Below are 19,997 nucleotides of genomic sequence, written 5' to 3'. Positions count from 1 at the left end.
GCTGCACACCGGTTCGCAGCATTGGCACTGGGTCCCACTGGGATTAGATCCACCCAAGACTACAAACTGTACTTACGAAGACAAGAGCAGGAGATGCCTAAATCATACAATAGTTGAGGCTCAATGGGCGCATGGGCAGAAAGGGGGGGGGGGGGGGGGGGGGGCACATGCTCCAATGCATGCAGCACGCCATCTGAACGGCTATGCACACGTACATTGTGCATGATTGTATTCGTACACCACTAGCCATGCATCATCAGTTATTCTAATATCAACAGTGTTGGTGGTGGTACAACGTCGCTACTGCGCAATGGGTTTTTGGGCTTATTGGCACCACTTTTACATCTACCAACAAAACCTACTCAGCCACACATACAAAAGCAACCTGAGCTGCAGTGGATGAGCATTCCGTTTCCAGAACGGCAGTAATAAGCAGTCCCAAAAGGCTACGGCAGCCACAAGCCATGATGGAAAACTTATACGTAGCCGAGAGCCAGGTGCGGAAAGAACACCAGCTCCAAGGAGAAATACATGCACGGCGGAAACGGGAACATACTCCACTACTGGCGTGGCGTAGCGGCGCAGAGTAAACGAAAGAATAGAGATAAAAAACGGACCAGCCAAGGGTAACATGGGACTCACCAGGAGTTAACTACCACTCACTCGACTACAGTAGTGTTAGAGTGGTCTTAGGATAACCATGCTGAACAATCTATAGTTCGAGTAGCGGCGGAGCACAAGCTATAAAACAGAGTTAAAGATCTAGTGTGTGTGTGGGGGGGGGGGGGGGGGGGTATTCAAGACGTAATGAAACGTTATAATGATGTATCAAGTGGCAGCCACACGGACGCTACGGATAGCTACTAGACACTGGGGACGAAGGCCAATAAGATAGAAAAGACAACAAAGTTGACAACAGTTGTACTGACAGCGTTAGCACCAGCACCAGCACAAGCACGAACAAACGAAAGTCAAAAACAGGACCTCGCAAACACAAGCAACGAACTAGCACAGATCTGCTCAGCCACGAACAGCGCAGGTACATTTAGACTCCGCTTGGCTGGAAAGTCACCGGCGTCACCCGTTGGTATTCGAAGACCGGCCAGCCGCAAGACGGAATGCACCCGTTGCTGGTCAGTGTTCACTGACAATGACATTGGGGTGACTGAGAGATGCAGTACGATAGGGCATCTATATATGAGTCACCCTAAGCACACGAGCAACACACAGCCAAGGAGCATTGAGAAAGACCATGACATGCACATGAAATGCAGTAAGGTCGTGCTTCGAAGAAGACATAGGTCACGCGTACTACACATGTCCAGGCTGGAATGTTTAGTGGACAACCAAAGGGGACATATTTTTCGTCTTTGTTCTTGGTCAGTGACTCACCAAGTGCCTTTTAATTAGGCTTTGGACACCCAGAAAATACCCAAAAAATTGAAAGTCGTTAGATTCTCCTGTGTGATGTACAAATGAAAGAGTATACCCTGAAGTTCTCAGATCCTGAATAGTATCTAGATCAGGGAGTAGTAAAATACAGGGAGGTGACACGAGCATGTACGGCCAGTTTGACGATTGCCTCAGCACCGTTTTCACCCGGCGGGTGAGATTGGGGTACTATGGGTACCGAAGTGTGTAGACACGCGCGCGGATCAGGATTCTCTCGATCAGGGAGTAGTAAAATACCTACCGCCAAAGAGACTCCTACTGCAGCCCGTAGAAACTCAGCGCTGAGAATTTCCAACAATTGTCTGCCTTCACAAAGTTTGGTAGTCGACCAAACTACCACTATGTCAGGATAGAAGTCCAGCAAGAGTGGTATCACTTTGCGAGATATCCCTGCGTGCCGTAGATTTTTCCTGTGTCGATACAAGCTGTTTACGACGACGTAGCCCGCATTTCAATCCTTGACAAACTTAGGAACATTTCATTCCGAAAAGTGAACTCCCGAATCTCTAGCATACCATAATATGAAATGCTCATCATCACAAAGAAGGTAGAGAAGTACTGGTTGATCACAACTGAGGAGAAATTAGGGGCGATCGTGTGGTGTCCTAGAGATTTTTTCGACTTCAAAATCTGTGCACTCGCTTTTCATCTCCAATCGTACACGTATTGTTCTCAAGGAAATCACCTTCCTTCTATTGCTCCATGCCGTCGATCGGGACGATTTTCGGAAGGGTGGTACCTTTCCATATGACGATGACACAGATGTATCACAAGAGCAAAACAAATGCTGTTCCATGAGATGGATAGACCTTTTCACGGAATTAGTTCTTCGACAAATACTCAAGATTGATTCAGCAGATCATCTTTTTTTGCGAAAGAAAAAAAAACAAGCGCGAGGCACCCATCAAAAATCACGATTAGTGGCGTGTCACCTCCCTGTATTTTACTACTCCCTGATCTAGATACTCCATGTATTATCGATGAAAGTACATGTAAAATGAGCGCACTCATACCACGAGAACAATGGAATAATATTATGATTTGAACGTCGTTTTCATTGTGATAATCATCAGAAATCGTCTTCACACTGAGAGCTTCTTGCATTAGTTTAGATCTAATAATGTTCACTTTTACTGTTTTCTGATGATCGCTTAATGCGTGAAACTCGGAGTTAAAACACTTTCTCTGTCCTCTTATTGTTTGAACCAGCTCTGCCTCTCGGTATTGAGCACTCTCTTGGACAGCCTGGAACCTCTCTGTTTTTTAATGTTCACTTTATGGTACCATAAATATCTTTCCTTTGTTGTCCAACTCTCAGTGTGATGACGATTTCTGATGATTATCACACGAAAACGACGTTCAAATCATAAAATATTTGTCCATTGTTCTCGTGGTATGTAGGCCTTTCCCAAATCGGCCGGCCGAAAAATTCGCCGAACAGTACCCTTTTCAGAAAATCGCCGATCTTTTGGCCGAATTCTGAGATTTTACCAAAAAATCGCCAAATATACATGTTTCGCAGGGTCGTGGGCAACTGGGCATGACCGCTCGTGCGCGCCTGCGTCACGGTGACCACGTACACAGAACAGGCATCCACAGCACAGCACAATCCACTGCACGTGCGACGGCGACTACGACAGTTATGACCACGTGAGGCTGTCCTCCGAACCAGAAAGCAAAACAGAAACCGGCCTGGCGACAACCAGTCTGCAGCAACATGAGTACATAGCATTGATTACTAGTGCTCGGCAAAAGTCACAGCGCATGCACATGAATACAAGCAGCAACTGCCCGTGCGACGGCGACTACCACATGTACACATGCCAATTTGCATTTTTTCAGCAGCTAGCATATATATTGCAGCTCGTCTGCAGTTCGTCTCATCTCCTGTTGCAGCCAATGTTTACAGAAATTTAGTGAGAAGTTATTTTGATCATGGAAGATCGCTACCCCGGACTGAATATTTCTTCGTTGAATGAAGGAGCCGACTCAGCCGAGGAAGAAAAATTAGAAAATGATGCAGCAAGGCTTAGTGATCCTGACGTTCATTCGGAAGCACCGGCACCCGCAGCTATAGCGCGGCCTAGGTCACCGCCATCGAATGTATCTCCAGCGCCTCAAAAGAGACGAGATGAAAGAACACTGAAGAAGAAGAAGAGTGTATTGGGTAGGGTGTCTGAGTTTCCTGAAGAAATGCTGGAGCGAAGGGACGGGCGCTTCTTCTGCAGTGCTTGTAGAGAGAGGATTCGGGAGAAGAAGAGTAACGTTTACGCTCATGTGCAGTCCAAGAAGCACACCGCAGCGAAGCAAACTCGCCAAGGAGAAAAGATGAGAGAGGTGTCAATGACCCAAGCGCTTCAAAAGTGGGACAAGGAGAAGAGGCCAGTCGGCGAGCCACTCCCTCTGCAGGTTAGGGCCTACAGACTGAACGTGGTGCGTACGCTCATGAAGGAGGCAATGCCTCTGAAGAAGGCCGATGGTCTGCGTGACCTTTTAGAGAAGGATGGTCTGCGCCTGACGACGTCTTCGCATCTCACCGAGTTCATACCTGTTGTGCTCTCCGAGGAACAAGACACATTCAAGAAGAAGATTGCCGGCCGGGATGTAGCCCTTATTTTCGATGGGACGACCAGACTCGGCGAGGCAATTGCAATCGTGCTTCGCTATGTCGGCGATGACTGGAAGATCCAGCAGCGGCTTGTGAGGCTACAAACAGTATCGAAGAGCGTCAACTCGCCGCAATTGGCTCAAGTACTGAATGAATGCGTGTCTGTTCGCTATGGAGTCCCCCACAAGCACATAATTGCATCGATGCGGGATGGTGCAGCTGTAAATGGGGCAGCAATGCGCACTCTGTCTATCCTGTTCCCAAGCGTGCTGGATGTCACCTGTTTCTCCCACACGCTAAGCAACACCGGTCGTCACTTCCAGTTTGCTACCCTCAACGAAGTTGGTCATCTTTAGGTTAGCCTCTTCAGTCACAGCTTCCGTGCAAAGTTGGCGTGGAAAACCCTCACTCGATCATCCATTCACTCATATTCTGCAACCAGATGGTGATCCAAGTTTGAAGTCTTCAACCAGCTGGCAACACACTTCGCCGACATCCAGCCATTCCTCGAGGCCAATACGGACGTATCGCCACTCACCTGTCGTCAGCTCCTGTCAACCCTACGTGATGATGAGGATTAAGCCACACTCCAGCTCGAGTTAGCTGCAATGATTGATTACGGCAAGCCCCTGGTAACTGCCACACATGCGCTTGAAGGTGATGGCCCCCTCGTGCTCGACGCCTACAGGCACATGCAGATGGTATGCACGTCTTTCGCCCAGCAACACCATCCCAACCCATCAGCTGTGGCACGCGACCTCGCTGATGTTGCAGGCGGTATCACGGAACCGGTGCTGGTGCAGGAGACTGTAGCCAAAGCCCAGCCGGCAGTCACTTGGTTTCTACGCAAGTTCAACATTGACCTGGTGACAATCGTCAGAGCATTCAAGGCAGCTAGGCTATTCAGTCCTTCACTGGCACAGAACATGGCTTTGGATCCTCAGAAGGTCCAACACCTGGACGTCTTCCCGTTTATCAGTGACGACGATCTCCAGGACCTGGTGGAAGAGTTGCCAGCCTACATCGCTGCCATCGACGGTGTGCGCCGATGATATTGTGCGTTGGTGGTCACAGCAGAGAGATCTGCCTACCTGGAGGAGAGTGCTGAAGAAGATTCTGCTGGTGCAGCCATCGCCGGCAGCCTCGGAGCGCGCATTCTCTATGCTCTCGTCCTGCTTGCACGACAACCAGGACAGCGCACTCGAGGACAACGTGGAAGCCATCGTAATGTTACGATACAACAGGAGGAAGTGAGTGAGTGAGAAGAAAGCAAGTGTGTGGTGCTCCTACTTGCTGCCACCTGCATCAAGGAACACTTTCCATGGCTATTTGTGCATGTCAGAAGTCAGCACTAAGCAGCGCAATCATTAATGTACTCCATGGACATTCCCATATTCATTGTGCTTCAGTACCAACATTCCGTGTCCACTATACATCCATCATGTACAGGTAGCTTTGTGCTGTATAGTTTGTATAGTCTGAACTTTTCATTTTTCCAATTTTTTTGTACATGTCACAACCGTGAGGTCTTGCCGAGTTCTTTAGGCCGCAGAGCCGAATTTCCACCGTTTACAGAAATTTTCAGCCGATTCTGGCGATTTTTTCAGCCGATCGGAAAGCCGAATAGGCCAAAATAAATGGCCAATTTGGGAAAGGCCTGGTGGTATGAGTGTGCTCACTTTACTTTCATCGATATTAGGTTTCGTGTCTCCACGCCGACTTTTTAACTCCATGTATTACTAGAGACACGGTGCGTTGAATGTTGAGTACGTCAAATTTCAAAATTGAAATTTAGTCGTTATTAATTTTGCATCCACTTCTAATTTGTATTTGTAATTCTGTGCTATTGCTATTCCGCGGCCCAACCCATGGATTCTGGCTGTAAATCCTAGCTTGTAAATGTCGTACGGGATCTACTGGACCTACTGGTCAGACTGGATGAGTCATAGGACGTGGGATGACGCGCTTGTGCAGCCAAGCGTACCGTACCATGCATGCAATGCTGTAAAAAAAGAATAGAGAAGAATCGAGTGGGCTCTACTCTGAACTGTATATGAAACTGCAGGAAACCTCCCCACTTTTACTTGGAAGAATTTGAAAGCGTTGCAACGGCACATGTCAACGAGCTCACGGAAAGGGCGCCCTGCCACGAACGGAAAGAAGAAGAGATTGTTTTATGGTAATCGAATCGATTCACCACTTCGAGATCAAGTGTTGAGTCTCCAGCTCTCGGGGCTGCTGCGAGCGCCGAAAACGAATCTGCCGAGAACATGATGACAGAATAGGAAAATTTGGATGCTACGACGTTGAAATTGGCCCGCCTCACGGATGATTCTCATGATTCGAGTGGATTGTCAAGCAGTGAAGACTCTGACTCTGACGCAGAGTCGTGTGCTGGCGATATCAGGCGAATAGTTGATGTCTCACCGCCACAGGAATTGATTTCGGAAGCTGCTGTGTGTCGCAACTGCAAAGGTGGTGACTTGCACCGAAGTGAGGCCCAGAGGTCTGGTTCGGCTAGCCATGTAGCATTGACAATTTGACATGTAGCGAGTGTGGCCATGTACACCCGTCAGTCCTGACAAAGAAATCTGGGAAGTTTTTTTAAATGAATAGGCAGGCTGTTATGGCCAGCCGCCGCATCGGAAAAGGGAAGCAAGGACTCACGACCTTTTTTTTACATGTATGTCCATGCCGAAGCCGATTGGCAACAGTGCTTTTGATGGCCACCGTAATGCGCTGTACAAGGCAGCCAAGGTTGTGGTGGATACATGTTTGGACAAAGCTGCGGCTCACCTTACCTGCAGCTCTTCCGCTACCGGCACTAGTGACGATGGTAGCTGGAAGGGCGTAGCTGTAACTGTAGATGGTACGTCACGGATGCGACGTGGTTATTCCAGTATGTGCGGTATTGCATTCGCAATTGTATGGGAAACTGGCCAAGTTGTTGACTTCTGTGTTCTCTCTCGGTATTGCCAATTTGCCATACATGCAAGTTGTGGGTGGCAAAGAGGAGGTCCGGTGAAATCTCGCAGCAAGAGTTAAACGATTGGAAAGTGACCCATCAGCCATCTTGTAAAGTGTCCAGCAACGGATCTGCTCCGGCAATGGAGGTTGAGGGTGCCAAACTGATCTTCTCGCGCTCTCGTAGAAACCTACACATTTTCGAAATCTGTACAAAATTCCGGGTACATTGAACTAAGAAACTATGATATTGTAGCAGTCGTAATGCTGTTGTTGCTGCTGAAGACACAAGCTTGCGATATGTATGCAACCCTGTTGATAACTATGCATTTCGGAATGTAACTTTGAACTGTATACAGCATACGTGAACAACATAATATCACCTGATGAGTGCCTGAGATGGCATGAAACTTTAAGTTGTGACTGATCAAGCCATCTGTTGTTCTGACTAGTGTTAACAACATAATTACGTACGTATGTGGCCATGGTTGGCAACTGTTGATAAGAATAACATGGACTCACTACTGCACAGAGGTGTTGAAGAGCCACATGCCAAGGCAACACGAGCTCGCACTCTGCACGGAACGTGTGCAAAAAAACCGCTTGCCAATCTCATTTCCGATGTCAGCTCTTGCTTGTGCGAAGTTGAGTTAAAAAATTAAAAAAACTTTTTCCGGCGTCGGTTGCAAAGGGTTTTCCAAATGGGTTTAGTCGAGGCTCTCGCTCCAAGTCTGTGAGCACGTTGACAAAGGTAGAGAGCAAGAGGCTAGCTGCAAGTTGTGGTTTTGTGTTGACAATAGAGGGACTACGAGCAATGTGCTTCCTCACTTGACGTAAGTGCACCCGTCCGCTTTCCGCTGTTGAGCAATAGAATATTCGTCCGTTCGTTTGCTACAGTTTAGAATATTCGAACAGTGCATTCTAGTATTCGTTTCAGCACTAGAACGTTGTAAAAAGGGTTACCAAATGATTGCTATTTTGTAATGTAAAGTTCACACCCTATGGCAAGGTACATGAAGTGTTCAAGTTACAATTAGACACACTCAGATCTCATATATCCGGGCAGCCCCAGTTCTACTAGTAACGTCATTACGATGCTTACCGGCTAGCAATCAGCGGCCCAAGAAGAGACCGTTTGGCGTCAGGATCGGCGGCGCGGATGTGGGCGGACTCATCACTGGCGGCATCAGGCTTCGATGGGGCGGTTGTGATGGTTGTTGTTGCTGCTGCTGCTCCTGAGGCTGCGATTGTTGGTTATCGGAGGTACTCTTGGGTGAGGCGATGCCCCACATACTCTCGGAATCAGATAGGCACATCGGCGAGCCCTGGCTCTCGTCACGGCTGAACGCCGACATCTGCGACAGGGTGAGCGGGAACGTGGGGATGCCGAGTGGCTCACTGCGCCGCGTCATGTCACCTATACTCATGTCCATGGGCGACGGACAGTCGAGAGTGGTCGGGCACCAGCGCTTCTCTTCCTCGCTCGCGCCGGCCGACGCTGTGCCGTGCGCCGCGGAGCTGGACACCACAGGATGATCGGTGGAGAAGGACCATCCGGACGAGGAGGTGATCGGCCGCGGACTGGTGGGGCCATTGAGATTCAGCAGGAGCGGGCTGGCAGCACCGCTGCTACGCGGGCTGGACGTGAAAAACGTGGTCACGGGACGCTTGGCAAGAGGCAGCACGAGTTCTTCGACGTCCGATGACGATGCTGTGGAGAAAGAAAAGCCAGAGCAAGTCATGGACAAAGGGCACAACATGTCATGGCAGTTCCACGTGTCTTGTAAAGAACATAATTACGCATCAGGGATGAGAAATGATTTCTCGCGAAATATTTTCAGTTGCAGATACCGCATCTGGTGTGTTCTTTATTGTCGCTTCTATTACCCGACGTCTTCAGTCAGTTTTGAGTCTCACAGCTGGCTGCGGTCAACTACCCTTCACTTTGTGTAGTGTCGCTATTGCTGTCTATGTCTGTGTGTGTGCCAGTATATGTGGAGCGAGATGGGCTATGCAGAGCAACAGCAGGCTAAGTACGGGTAAAACCTGAACACCCACTACTTCATGGTCATTGCATAGAACTGCCTCTTGTGCAGCGTACTGTACAAGCAGAAATATTCGTCTGGAATTTAATTTCGTCTTTTTCGTCCAACGAGCTGTTGGACTAAATTAAATGCCGGACTAATATTGATTTGTCCAGCTTTTCAATACACTCTTATGATCCATGGACGAAATTTACAACCGGACGAACTCCCTTTCTTTGGAGTTGGACGAAATTATTGACCGACGAAATTTTCTGCTTAGGCGACACCAAAAAAAAATAGAGATTCCCGGGCCCTCCCGCACCAAAATCGAGCCAAAGCCAATTAATTTTTTAATTTTTTAACAGTTCATACATGTACAGTACTGATCGTGTGAGTAGATCTGTGACGTGGAGTCACACAAACCCGAGCTTGTACGACTCCCTAATGAATAGATCAGGGACATCGTTGGCCGAAATATAGAAAAATTGAACGGGTTAACCGCGTACCTGTTGTCTGTAAAAAAATTGAATAAAAATTACCGGAAAATGCTGTAAAAAAAGTTCAACATGGCACGCACACATATAGTCATGTACGTACATGTGAAAAAAATAAAAAATAAAATTCGCCCGCCCGCACCAATTTCACATGGGTCCTGCCCGGGAATCTCGATTTTATTTTGGTCTCGCCTTATACAGTACGTAAAAAGGGTGCTTAGCAGCACTGGAGTGAAATGGATAAAAAAGTTGAAAACCCCATTCGAAGTTTCAACTTGCCAACATTTGTAGCTAAAGACCGCGCACGAAAACCACCACCACCACAGCATTATTAAGTTATTAATGTTGCTGGCAGATTTCCACCTGTTTAATAATACTAGTATTACAAGTACCGTAAAGTCTTGTATAAAAGCCGCGGCTTCTATGACCTTCTTGGTGAAATTTTGCAGGCTTCTATATGAGACAGGCTTCTGTACAAGACAGGTATTTCTATGTATGTCAGCACTAAAACCAAGCTTTAACCCTTTATGGACGGATTACTATTACAGTATGCACCAGAATTACAAAATGTCAGTACAATTTTCAACTTTTACATGTCATAACTTTGGTGTCCTTCACTTGATTTTCACAATCAAGGGCTCATTGGAAAGCTCTTGGCGAGAGCAACGCCAGGGTACCAATCTCCATTATCCAGCCACCACAAATCAGGCGCGGTAACACAGCAAAGTCGTCTCCAAGCCTGATATGCAAGCAAATTCGTCCTATCAACGCCATTCCACTCTCCTTCATCGCAGAACGCTCAAATCTGTTTGAGACGATTCAAACTTCTGCCGGCTACGTCATTATCTTGTGCTCAGTCACTCAAAGAGCACACGAAAAGGGATTTTCCCCCAAAATGGCGAAATGATCGATCACAAATTTGAATTTGCCGAGGTAAGAATACGGCGTGCGATATCTCAGGCGTCCGGCATCGTAACTCTTCGGCGATTGTTGCATTGGACAGCTTGGAGTTTCCGCTACCATGTAGACCCTTCGATTGTGGAATTTGCTCAAGAAACGATGGAGTTACGAAGATTTTACCGCCTGCAGACTTTCGATCTTATTAGATCGAAACTCGTACGGTCCGTCCACAAAGGGTTAATATGTGTGATTTTATGGGCCCAAAATTACGGCTTCCATTCGAGGGCGGCTTCTATTCAAGTGCGGCTTTTTTTACTTAACGGTATACTAGCATGAAAGGCTGGAGGGGCTAGCCACCACAGGGGCGTGATAACTCAAAACCCGAAGAGCTGACCCATAGCACGCGATTCACGTGCTCTGCACCCTATAGTTATAATATGTATCGGAACAGAAACCCACTCACACACATGGGTACACACACACACACACACACACACACACACACACACACACACACACACACACACACACACACACACACACACACACACACACACACACACACACACACACACACACACACACACACACACACACACACACACACACACACACACACACACACACACACACACACACACACACACACACACACACACACACACACACACACACACACACACACACACACACACACACACACACACACACACACACACACACACACACACACACACACACACACACACACACACACACACACACACACACACACACACACACACACACACACACACACACACACACACACACACACACACACACACACACACACACACACACACACACACACACACACACACACACACACACACACACACACACACACACACACACACACACACACACACACACACACACACACACACACACACACACACACACACACACACAATCGCTCTGCAGTGTCAGCTCTATGACTGGGGGATCGGTCGGGTACAGTAGTACCTGACACCATCGTCTATGGATGCCTGGTCATCCACCCTGATACGGACTAGTTTACTGTAACGTCGCGTATAAGGGCCCGGCTTTTTCTTGTAGATCAGACCCACCACAAAGACTGAAAATCCCATTCGCTGCATCCATGCTGCCCTCCGCTTGAGGAACTGCACCTGTGCCTTGATCCACAGAGGGCGGCGGCGTCCCTGCGGATGCGCAAAACTCGGCCTCCAGCCGAGTCTAAGGGCGCGTTTGGTTGGTACGAACTAGAACAGGATTCACCAGAACAGCGCGTTTGGTTGGGACTGCACCTGTTCTGGGTCGGCCAGAACATGTTCTACTTGCTCCGGCCTCGAGGCCGGAGCAGACCGAGCAGTTTCACTTTTTCACAGTGAAACCTGGCGGGAGCATCGATTTTGGTCCCAAATGATCACGTGCATACGCTTTTGGGTTGGACTCGTCGTACTGTACACAGTGACCATGGTGACCCATACACATTTTGAAGAATGCACCAAGTTTGGCATACTTTTCACAAAAATATGCTCTGTTTCTGGAGTACCGTTTGGTTGGCATGCGGCTGCTCCATGTGCACCAGCTGCTCGATCCTGTTCTAGATCGTACCAACCAAACGCACCCTAAGCAAACCGCGAATTCATAGATATATTTTATTCTCGTAGAAGCCGATGTCAGGGCTAGGTTTCTATTCAAATCAGGCTCGTATTCAGACCAGATATTTCCACGTAACGTTATGTCTACGCTAGAAACAGGCATACTAGTTTGTGCGGGTTGTACAATCACCTGATAGCATGTTACAAGGCGGAGGACACACTCAACACAGCGTGTCCTCCGCCTTGTAAAGTGCTGTCAGCCGTCCAATGTGTTATGTACTTCGATTGTAGCACTCCCACGACTTGCACAGTACAATCATGTGGTATGAACTCACCGCGTCGAGGCCGCTTCAAGTCCAGGGGACTGGTCTTGATGATGGGAGTACTGGGACCCAGCCGACTGCAAACACGACATGCACCAGCATCAAGGATAGGATCAAAACTGTCCATCAATACCACCAGAGTGTGTCAACATCATAGGCCTCCACTGAGAAGATCAATACGGGCATGGTAAGCATTGCTACCACTATAATGCTACTACAGTGCTACTACAGTGCTACTACAGTGCTGCTACAGTGCTGCTACAGTGCTACTACAGTGCTACTACAGTGCTACTACAGTGCTACTACAGTGCTGCTACAGTGCTGCTACAGTGCTACTACAGTGCTGCTACAGTGCTGCTACAGTGCTACTACAGTGCTACTACAGTGCTACTACAGTGCTGCTCAATGAAATCCAGTCGATGCACTCGTGCACGCGCCGGGCGTTGCGCAGCCCTAGACCAGCGAACACTGAGATTCGAAATGGTGCAAGGCGCAAACTTGAGTGCCGCGACTGGATTTCGTTCAGCAGGACTGTACAGTCAACTTCGCTTATAACGGCACTCGGCGGGGCATCAGAAAAGTGTCCTTATTCGTGAAGTGTCGTTATACCCGAAGTCTCATTATATGTGTCACAGTTGGATGGGACTTTGCTCTGGGCATGAAAATCATGTCGTTTATATTCGCGAATTGTCGTTATATCCGCAGTCGTTATTAGCGAAGTTGACTGTACTAGCCAGCACACTTTCTGCACACAGGAACACAACACGTACAGTAGTGACAGTAGCGGGTGATGATCTATTTGCCAGCTGCTTGCCACAGCACAGCACAGCGCTGCAGCAGAGCACTGGGGCTACAGTGCAATGAGGAACCTAAAGATACTTCTGTGCCAGCCATCCAATCGCCTTCGGAGAATCAACACACATGCCACGCATACACACACACACACACACACACACACACGCACGCATGCACACACACACACACGCACACACACACGCACACACACGCACACGCGCATGCGCTGGGAACGAACATAATCCAGAGTAAGAAAACCTTACCTGGTGAACGAACGCCGTGTTGGGCTTGGGCACGGGCTGGGTGCTCTACTGGAGAGCTGAGTGGTGAACAAAAACCAGGACAGACAATGAATTTAGCTCCTGCAAGCATTCTTTCCGAAAACAACGGCACAGAGGTACCTCCTTCCAGTAGAAACAATGTCAAGAGAAGCGATCATGGTTCCAATCAACAAAGTATACTAGCAAATGTATACTGGTTAATGTAGTACAGTGCAGAAAGCTCAAATTAGACGCCAAAGAACAGATCTTGGTACATGTAATGCAAGAACTAAGAAGGCATATGCAAGCATGGACGCATGTGCATGCGTGGCATGCATAGCAAGCAAGCTCATGCCACCGCCTAGCAGCAGACAGGTAGCCACGGTTTACCATAGCGTGCAACAACTTCTACAAACACCTGGTATTGAGAGTCTAGCCGAATAGTTAGACGAGAAGGCAGAACTGCCGGTGTATCCGGTGAAGCAAAAAAAAACAAAAACAAAAAAACAAACCTTCTACAAACAGCCATACGTACACGAGGGAGAAAGCGAGGCGAGGACGGCGACATGCTAGTTGTCAGGGAGTTGGATGGCGACGCACTGTAGAGACCGGGTGTCGACGTTACCTGCGCCTGACTCTGAGGCAGCTCGATGCTGGGAGACGGAGACTGTTCAGAACAAAGAAAGGGAGAAAGACAGTTATGAGCGACAACAACAACGGTAACACCAGCAGCAGCAACAACACCCACTACAGCCACTGCCACTGCCACTGCCACAACAACAACAACAACAACAACAACAACAACAACAACAACAACAACAACAACAACAACAACAACAACAACAACAACAACAACAACAAGTGGTCCACTCTGCCTGCACTCCACAGATACACTTAAGAAGATCAACATGAAGCTCAGTAATTAGACTTACAGATGGCATGGCAACTTCAAAGGTCTTTGATAGCGAGGCGTTCTGCATAACACTCCTGTGCCATTACAAACAAGCCGCACACACGCAAACACACACGAAAGCATGTACACACGCACGCGCGTGCACACACAAACACATCAACACACACACACACGCGCGCGCGCGCATGCACACCCACCCACCCACGATGTACAGCCCATCAGTGTTCAAAGTCAACTACAGTCAATTACGTCTGATGCGACTTATCAATGGTGAACAGAAAAAGGTTATCTACGAGCTTGTATATACACAGCCACACTCGGGTCGGGTTTATTTCTCATTACTATCAGGTTTGACTTCACTCCTCTGCGCTAAACTGACAACTCAGTGATGAATTCACAAATTTCAAAACGGCACTGCACACAGATTGAGTACGTCGTCGACGAGACAGAGTTTGGTGCCTACACATTTCGTTGTCTGTTATATATCCATTGATAGGTGTGAGCAAAATGATTGGCCTTTCAAAAAAAGCGAGTGCATGATTGCAGCTGTCCCTTTTGACAAACTGAACCGTACACAAGAGACTGGCAGAACACATAAGGGGGGGGGGGGGGGGTCAGGCAGTTGCTACATACATCACATGACACAAAGCAACACTGCACAGCGGCACCTAAGAGTATCACTCACCGCTCATGCAACAGTTCTTGTCTGGGATCTTCCTCCTGAAATGTTTAGCATGTACAAAGCAACACACACACACACACACGCACACACACACACACACGCACACACACACGCACACACATTTGATACTGATGCTCGTTCACAGCATAGTGCAAGCTCACCTCCCACCATTTGTTTATTCTACGCCACAAAAATAGGAGCTGGAATGCATACAGTCAACCACACGAATAACGACCTCGGGTATAACAACTCGCGAACAACGCCACAATCTTCTGACCTACACCACCCACCATCCGACTGTATACTTTCAACCTCGCGCATACCGAGACTTTCCTCATGTACGGCCGAGGGTCGGCATTCTCAAGGTTGACGGTATATCAGCCACTACTAATATAGTAACACCAAAACTGACCTTCAGCAGTCGGTTCATGATCGGGTTAAAGTGGACCTGTGAAAGAATAATACATGCATGCATGCATGCATTCACACACACACACACACACACACACACACACACACACACACACACACACACACACACACACACACACACATGCCCGCAGGTGCACACCCACACACATGCGCACACGCACATACACACACACACACACACACACACACACACACACACACACACACACACACACACACACACGAGTACATACTGACCTAGTGGTCGCTGCGCAACGCAACCAATACAAAAACAGGCAAGGAACAACGTCATTAATGACGTATGGGCTGGCCATGGAATGTAATATGCCGTATTGAAGACTCAACACACAATCATAATACACCACAGCATATTTAGGCTGTAGCGGTAATTAAAATCTGATCTTAGGATGTATTTAGGCTGTAGCGGTAATTAAAATCTGATCTTAGGATGAACCAAGTGCATGCGGCCCACACCACAACATCATCGCTATGGACTCCGCGCTGAGCAGTGAACATGGCGCTACCCAGTGTACCCATCAGGTATGGTGCCTGATCAGCAGTGTACAGTCAACTTCGCTTATAACGACACTCAGCGGGGCATCAGAAAAGTGTCGTTATTCACAAAGTGTCGTTATACCCGAAGTCTTATTATAATGTATTACAGGTGGATGGGACTTTGCTCTGGGCATGGAAATTCTGTCGTTATTCGCGAATTGTCGTTAGCAAAGTTGACTGTACATGCGTGGCAGAGTGGCACACAAACTTGAATGGCGAAATCTGTAATTCATTGGCCAGCACTGCACATTGTACCAGCGGCGACATCATTAAATACCGTAAAGTTCCGTTGATCCGCCCCCTCTCTAATTTCCGCCCCCTCTCTAATTTCCGCCCCCTCTCTAATTTCCGCCCCCTGTCGAATTTCTGCCCACGAAGCGACTTCGGCGTATACAGTGAAATACGGTTTTGACCCGACGCATGCACTGCTGTACGCAATACGTGCCAGTACAGGATGACAATGTGCACAATCAAGCATGCCAAGTCTGATCTTCTGCTTTGTTGTACATCGTATTGCACTTGACCGACTTGATCTAATTCCTGGCCCCTGCAGAAAAACCAGCTGGGAAGCGACATAGCGTGGGGGGGGGGGGGGGGCACTTTACGGTATATAATTCAGACTTTCTACACTTGTATGGTCAAGTTTCCAAACCAGAACAGCGCACCATTAGCCAGGGAAGTGTGTTCGATGAACAAGCACCACCAATGCACCGACACGACGTACAATAATTATTACGCTTGGCTTACACAGTTCAAGGAGCAAAAGAATAGGAGCCCGGCCTTGTTTCTTGCGAAATGATGACGTTCTAGCTTTGAAGAGCGAAGTCTAAGTTTCCACTGTTAGTGTTACCGCAGCTCCATACTCACCATACAGTGTGTGTGGTGGCATCATACTACACGGGGTGTGCAGTGGAGACCGGGATTCAGCATTTTTTCAGATGTGCCGGAAAGTGCCATTGAAGGTACTAGTAAGCATTAATTTAATTTAATTATTGGTACGGGAGTTGGGACCAGTGTAAACACAATGCACATACCGTGCGTTGTTCGCATTGCTTTCAAATGTCAATGTCAAACAAAGTTGATTAGAATGATCATGAATGGTATTACGACACAGTAACTGAGTTTAGTTTCTTTCGCATCATTCACACTCACGGCTGGCTGATTAATGATCGAGTAATGAATAGATCAGTAGCTGTTGGAGTGTTGGGTTATTCGTCAACCAAGAGTACTCTTGGTCGAACTACTTGCACTTACGGGCTCTAGTGGTAGAGAATCCGGTAAGCTTCGTCGCGGGCCGATCGGGGCTGGCCTACGCATCCCTGCAGCCCCGAGATCAGCAGCAGATGCAGTTGGGCAAGCAGCACTGGACGTGACCAGGGGACGTCGGATGGTTAGAGGCGACAAATCCAGAGCTTTCTTCGCCAAGCTGGACTTGGGCTTTCCAGCTGCCTCGCCAGTCGTGGCATAAGCGAAATCGGGCGATCTCATATCCGGTACGGACGTAGAGCGCCTCATACGCCCTACTGCTGCTGGTCTTGCTATGGAAAAGCTTTCCATCTCTTGATCCATCATTGTTTTTTTTTCTCGTGCTTTATTGTGTGAAAACGAGATCGTCGATGCTACATAGAACTGGAACTATTAGGCATGCTATAGGCCACAACAGGTCAACGATATAACAGAGAAAATCTTCAAGCAAGTACTGAGGATTTCTTTGGTGACAAACCACTGTCCATAGCTAGCAGCAGTGAACCAGGGACTTCGAGAGGATTTCAATGAAAAGCACAATCAGTAAAATCGACACCGCTTTCACTCTTGAAAGCACCACATGCAAATAAAGTGCGCACATGTGCAGCAAGGCAGCAAACGAAGTGCACACGTGAAAATGTGTACGCGTGGGTCCGCGGATACTCTAGTTGCCATGCCAAAGCGGCACTCAGCTGATCAGCTCAGCTAGCTCAGATCAGGCAGTGGCACTAGGCCTAGCCCAAATTTGCTCGGGGCGCTTCGATATTTTGCCGGCAAATTTTGCCCTAGCACTTTCCATATTTTGCTTGGCATTGCCTTTCGTTTCCGATATTTTGCTCCATTTTGCTCCTGCTTTGTGGCAAAAATGGCTTCGAATGAACCGTCTACTTTGATAAAAGTGGATGGTGACTCTAATGAGGAAAGCAAAGCTTATAATGGTGTCAGTATTCCGGATTTTGTAGCATGATTTCAAATGCATTTCAAATTTATGTACCCTTGACAACCTGCACGAGCTACTTCAGAACTACGTTGGCCCAATGAAACCAAAGAAATTTGAATAAAACTGCCAAAACACACCCGGATCCTCTGTAAATTCGATATTTTGCTCGGAATTTGCCAGCAATTTCTTTTCGTGGGAAATTTCGATATTTTGCTGGAAGAATTGCCGCCAGTGACCAGGGCCAAGCTAGGGCCGTAGGGGCCAGGGCCTAGGGAGTCGTAAAATACCGTGGTATTTACTAGTGTTGAAACGAATAATCGAATAATCGAATAATTTAGAATATTCGTGGGGTGAACGAATAATCGAATAGTCGTAGGAATTATCAGAAATCGAAAAAAAAAAAAAAAAAAAAAAAAAAAAAAAAAGTCTATGCTCAGTGCTGACCCTGCTGATATTTGCACGGTGTAGATCTGCTCGTAGTATTTTTTCTTCTCAATCTCCTCTCCTCCAAGTTTTAATCTCCTATCGGTATTATAGTAATACTTCTGTTCTTTCCATACGAGGGAAACATGGTTGCAGTGAATGTGATTTTCGGTCTTTGACCACTTTCGACCAAGACCCTATGCAGAGCTGGATCAGGCGTTGCACACTCTGCCTGATCTGGGGGGTTATGTATTCTTGGCGGTATAGGTTAAGGGGGCACATCACCCAAATGGGCCAAAATCACAAGTCCGTGGACATTTCTGGGTGTAACTCAGCACTAGAACATTGGATTCAGTTCAAATTTTCAGGGTGGCTCCCATGTGCATCAGGGAGGAGATTGACAGCATTAGTAGGCACATACGCGAATACGTTCCAATCTTTCACGCAAATTCAAAAATGGAAATTTGCGATTTTGCGATGTTTGATAAATTTTCAGCAGAAAGTACTGAGAACAGTTGTGAATAATGATATTTTTCAATTTACAGACTCTATGCAGTTATGTTGAGGTGCCGAACCTCCAAAATAGGACAGAAGGAAACAAAGAAGCAGACTACAATCACACCAAAGTTCTGTTTCCGGCCGTAAGAAAACGATCAGAATGTTTGAAGACATCAAATGCATTTTCTGCTTCACTCTACACAAGAAAAGAGAGGTTCAGCACCTGGGAAATTTGAAGCAGATGCGACTACATGTAAGGTTTGTTATTCTAGCATGAATAGCACTAAAGTTATGCCGGAAATACTGTCACCATGTCCTACGAAAATCACTAAAAAACTATGTATGTTGGGCCAGCTAAAATCCACCCGCGGTGTACGTTACACCCTCTCGCTCAGCAGCTGCATCACCAAACCCCATCTTTTTGGGCTCGTTGACTCTTCCTTGCATCTTGCTTGCTTGAGGATGACTTTCTGGCCTTGTGGTACTGCTTCTTGCGGTCGAGACCCTGCAGTGCACTACTTGTGAGGGTGCCAGAGCTGCATGCCATTTCGGTCAATACGGCTTCCAGTTGTTCGTACCCATCGTTAAAGATGATGACAGCCAAATACACAGCTGTTTCCACCACCTTGGCGCTGCAGAATAGCTCCTTTGGGCAGATCTGCCAGATGAGGCTGTTGATCGCTTCATTGGCGTTCTGGGTGGCACCACGTGTACACCGCTCCAACAAACTTGTCTCGGCCAGACGTACATAAATAGGCTTCACGGCATCACGGATTGCGGGTGACAGACTCTTGGTGTGGCTGTAGGATCTCTTCTCAGCCCTGGCCTTCTGCCATCCACACCAGGAAGTGGGGCCATCAGGACAAAAGTCATGGTTGGGCG

The 19,997-nt window shown here is 47.7% G+C and overlaps 1 protein-coding gene across 1 annotated transcript; it reads right to left on the bottom strand.

The window, feature by feature from the left end:
• Positions 1 to 400: 400 nt before the first annotated feature.
• LOC135814511 (chromosome alignment-maintaining phosphoprotein 1-like) lies at positions 401 to 17,837 on the bottom strand. Its single transcript, XM_065327638.1, has 9 exons — positions 17,264 to 17,837; positions 15,435 to 15,470; positions 15,026 to 15,060; positions 14,360 to 14,414; positions 13,963 to 14,094; positions 13,431 to 13,486; positions 12,385 to 12,449; positions 8,127 to 8,735; positions 401 to 1,207 (listed from the first exon to the last, which is right to left on the bottom strand). Exons 1-8 carry the CDS (start codon positions 17,579 to 17,581, stop codon positions 8,137 to 8,139), a joined length of 1,296 nt encoding a protein of 431 aa, XP_065183710.1. The 5' UTR covers positions 17,582 to 17,837; the 3' UTR covers positions 401 to 1,207; positions 8,127 to 8,136.
• Between the last annotated feature and the right edge of the window lie 2,160 nt (positions 17,838 to 19,997).

This window comes from Sycon ciliatum, chromosome 1 (assembly GCF_964019385.1).
Source record: "Sycon ciliatum chromosome 1, ocSycCili1.1, whole genome shotgun sequence".
In the NCBI taxonomy this organism is placed as follows: Eukaryota; Metazoa; Porifera; class Calcarea; order Leucosolenida; family Sycettidae; genus Sycon; species Sycon ciliatum.
This window is presented reverse-complemented; position numbering and strand designations above follow the sequence as displayed.

Excerpts from the sequence above, each read along its gene's own strand:
- LOC135814511 (XM_065327638.1), bottom strand. The coding sequence starts at position 17,581 with ATGATGGATCAAGAGATGGAAAGCTTTTCCATAGCAAGACCAGCAGCA. Across the intron at positions 15,471-17,263 it reads ATTCTCTACCACTAGAGCCC|GTCCACTTTAACCCGATCAT; the intron begins GTAAGTGCAAGT and ends ATTCTTTCACAG. Across the intron at positions 8,736-12,384 it reads CTTGAAGCGGCCTCGACGCG|CATCGTCATCGGACGTCGAA; the intron begins GTGAGTTCATAC and ends CTTTCTCCACAG.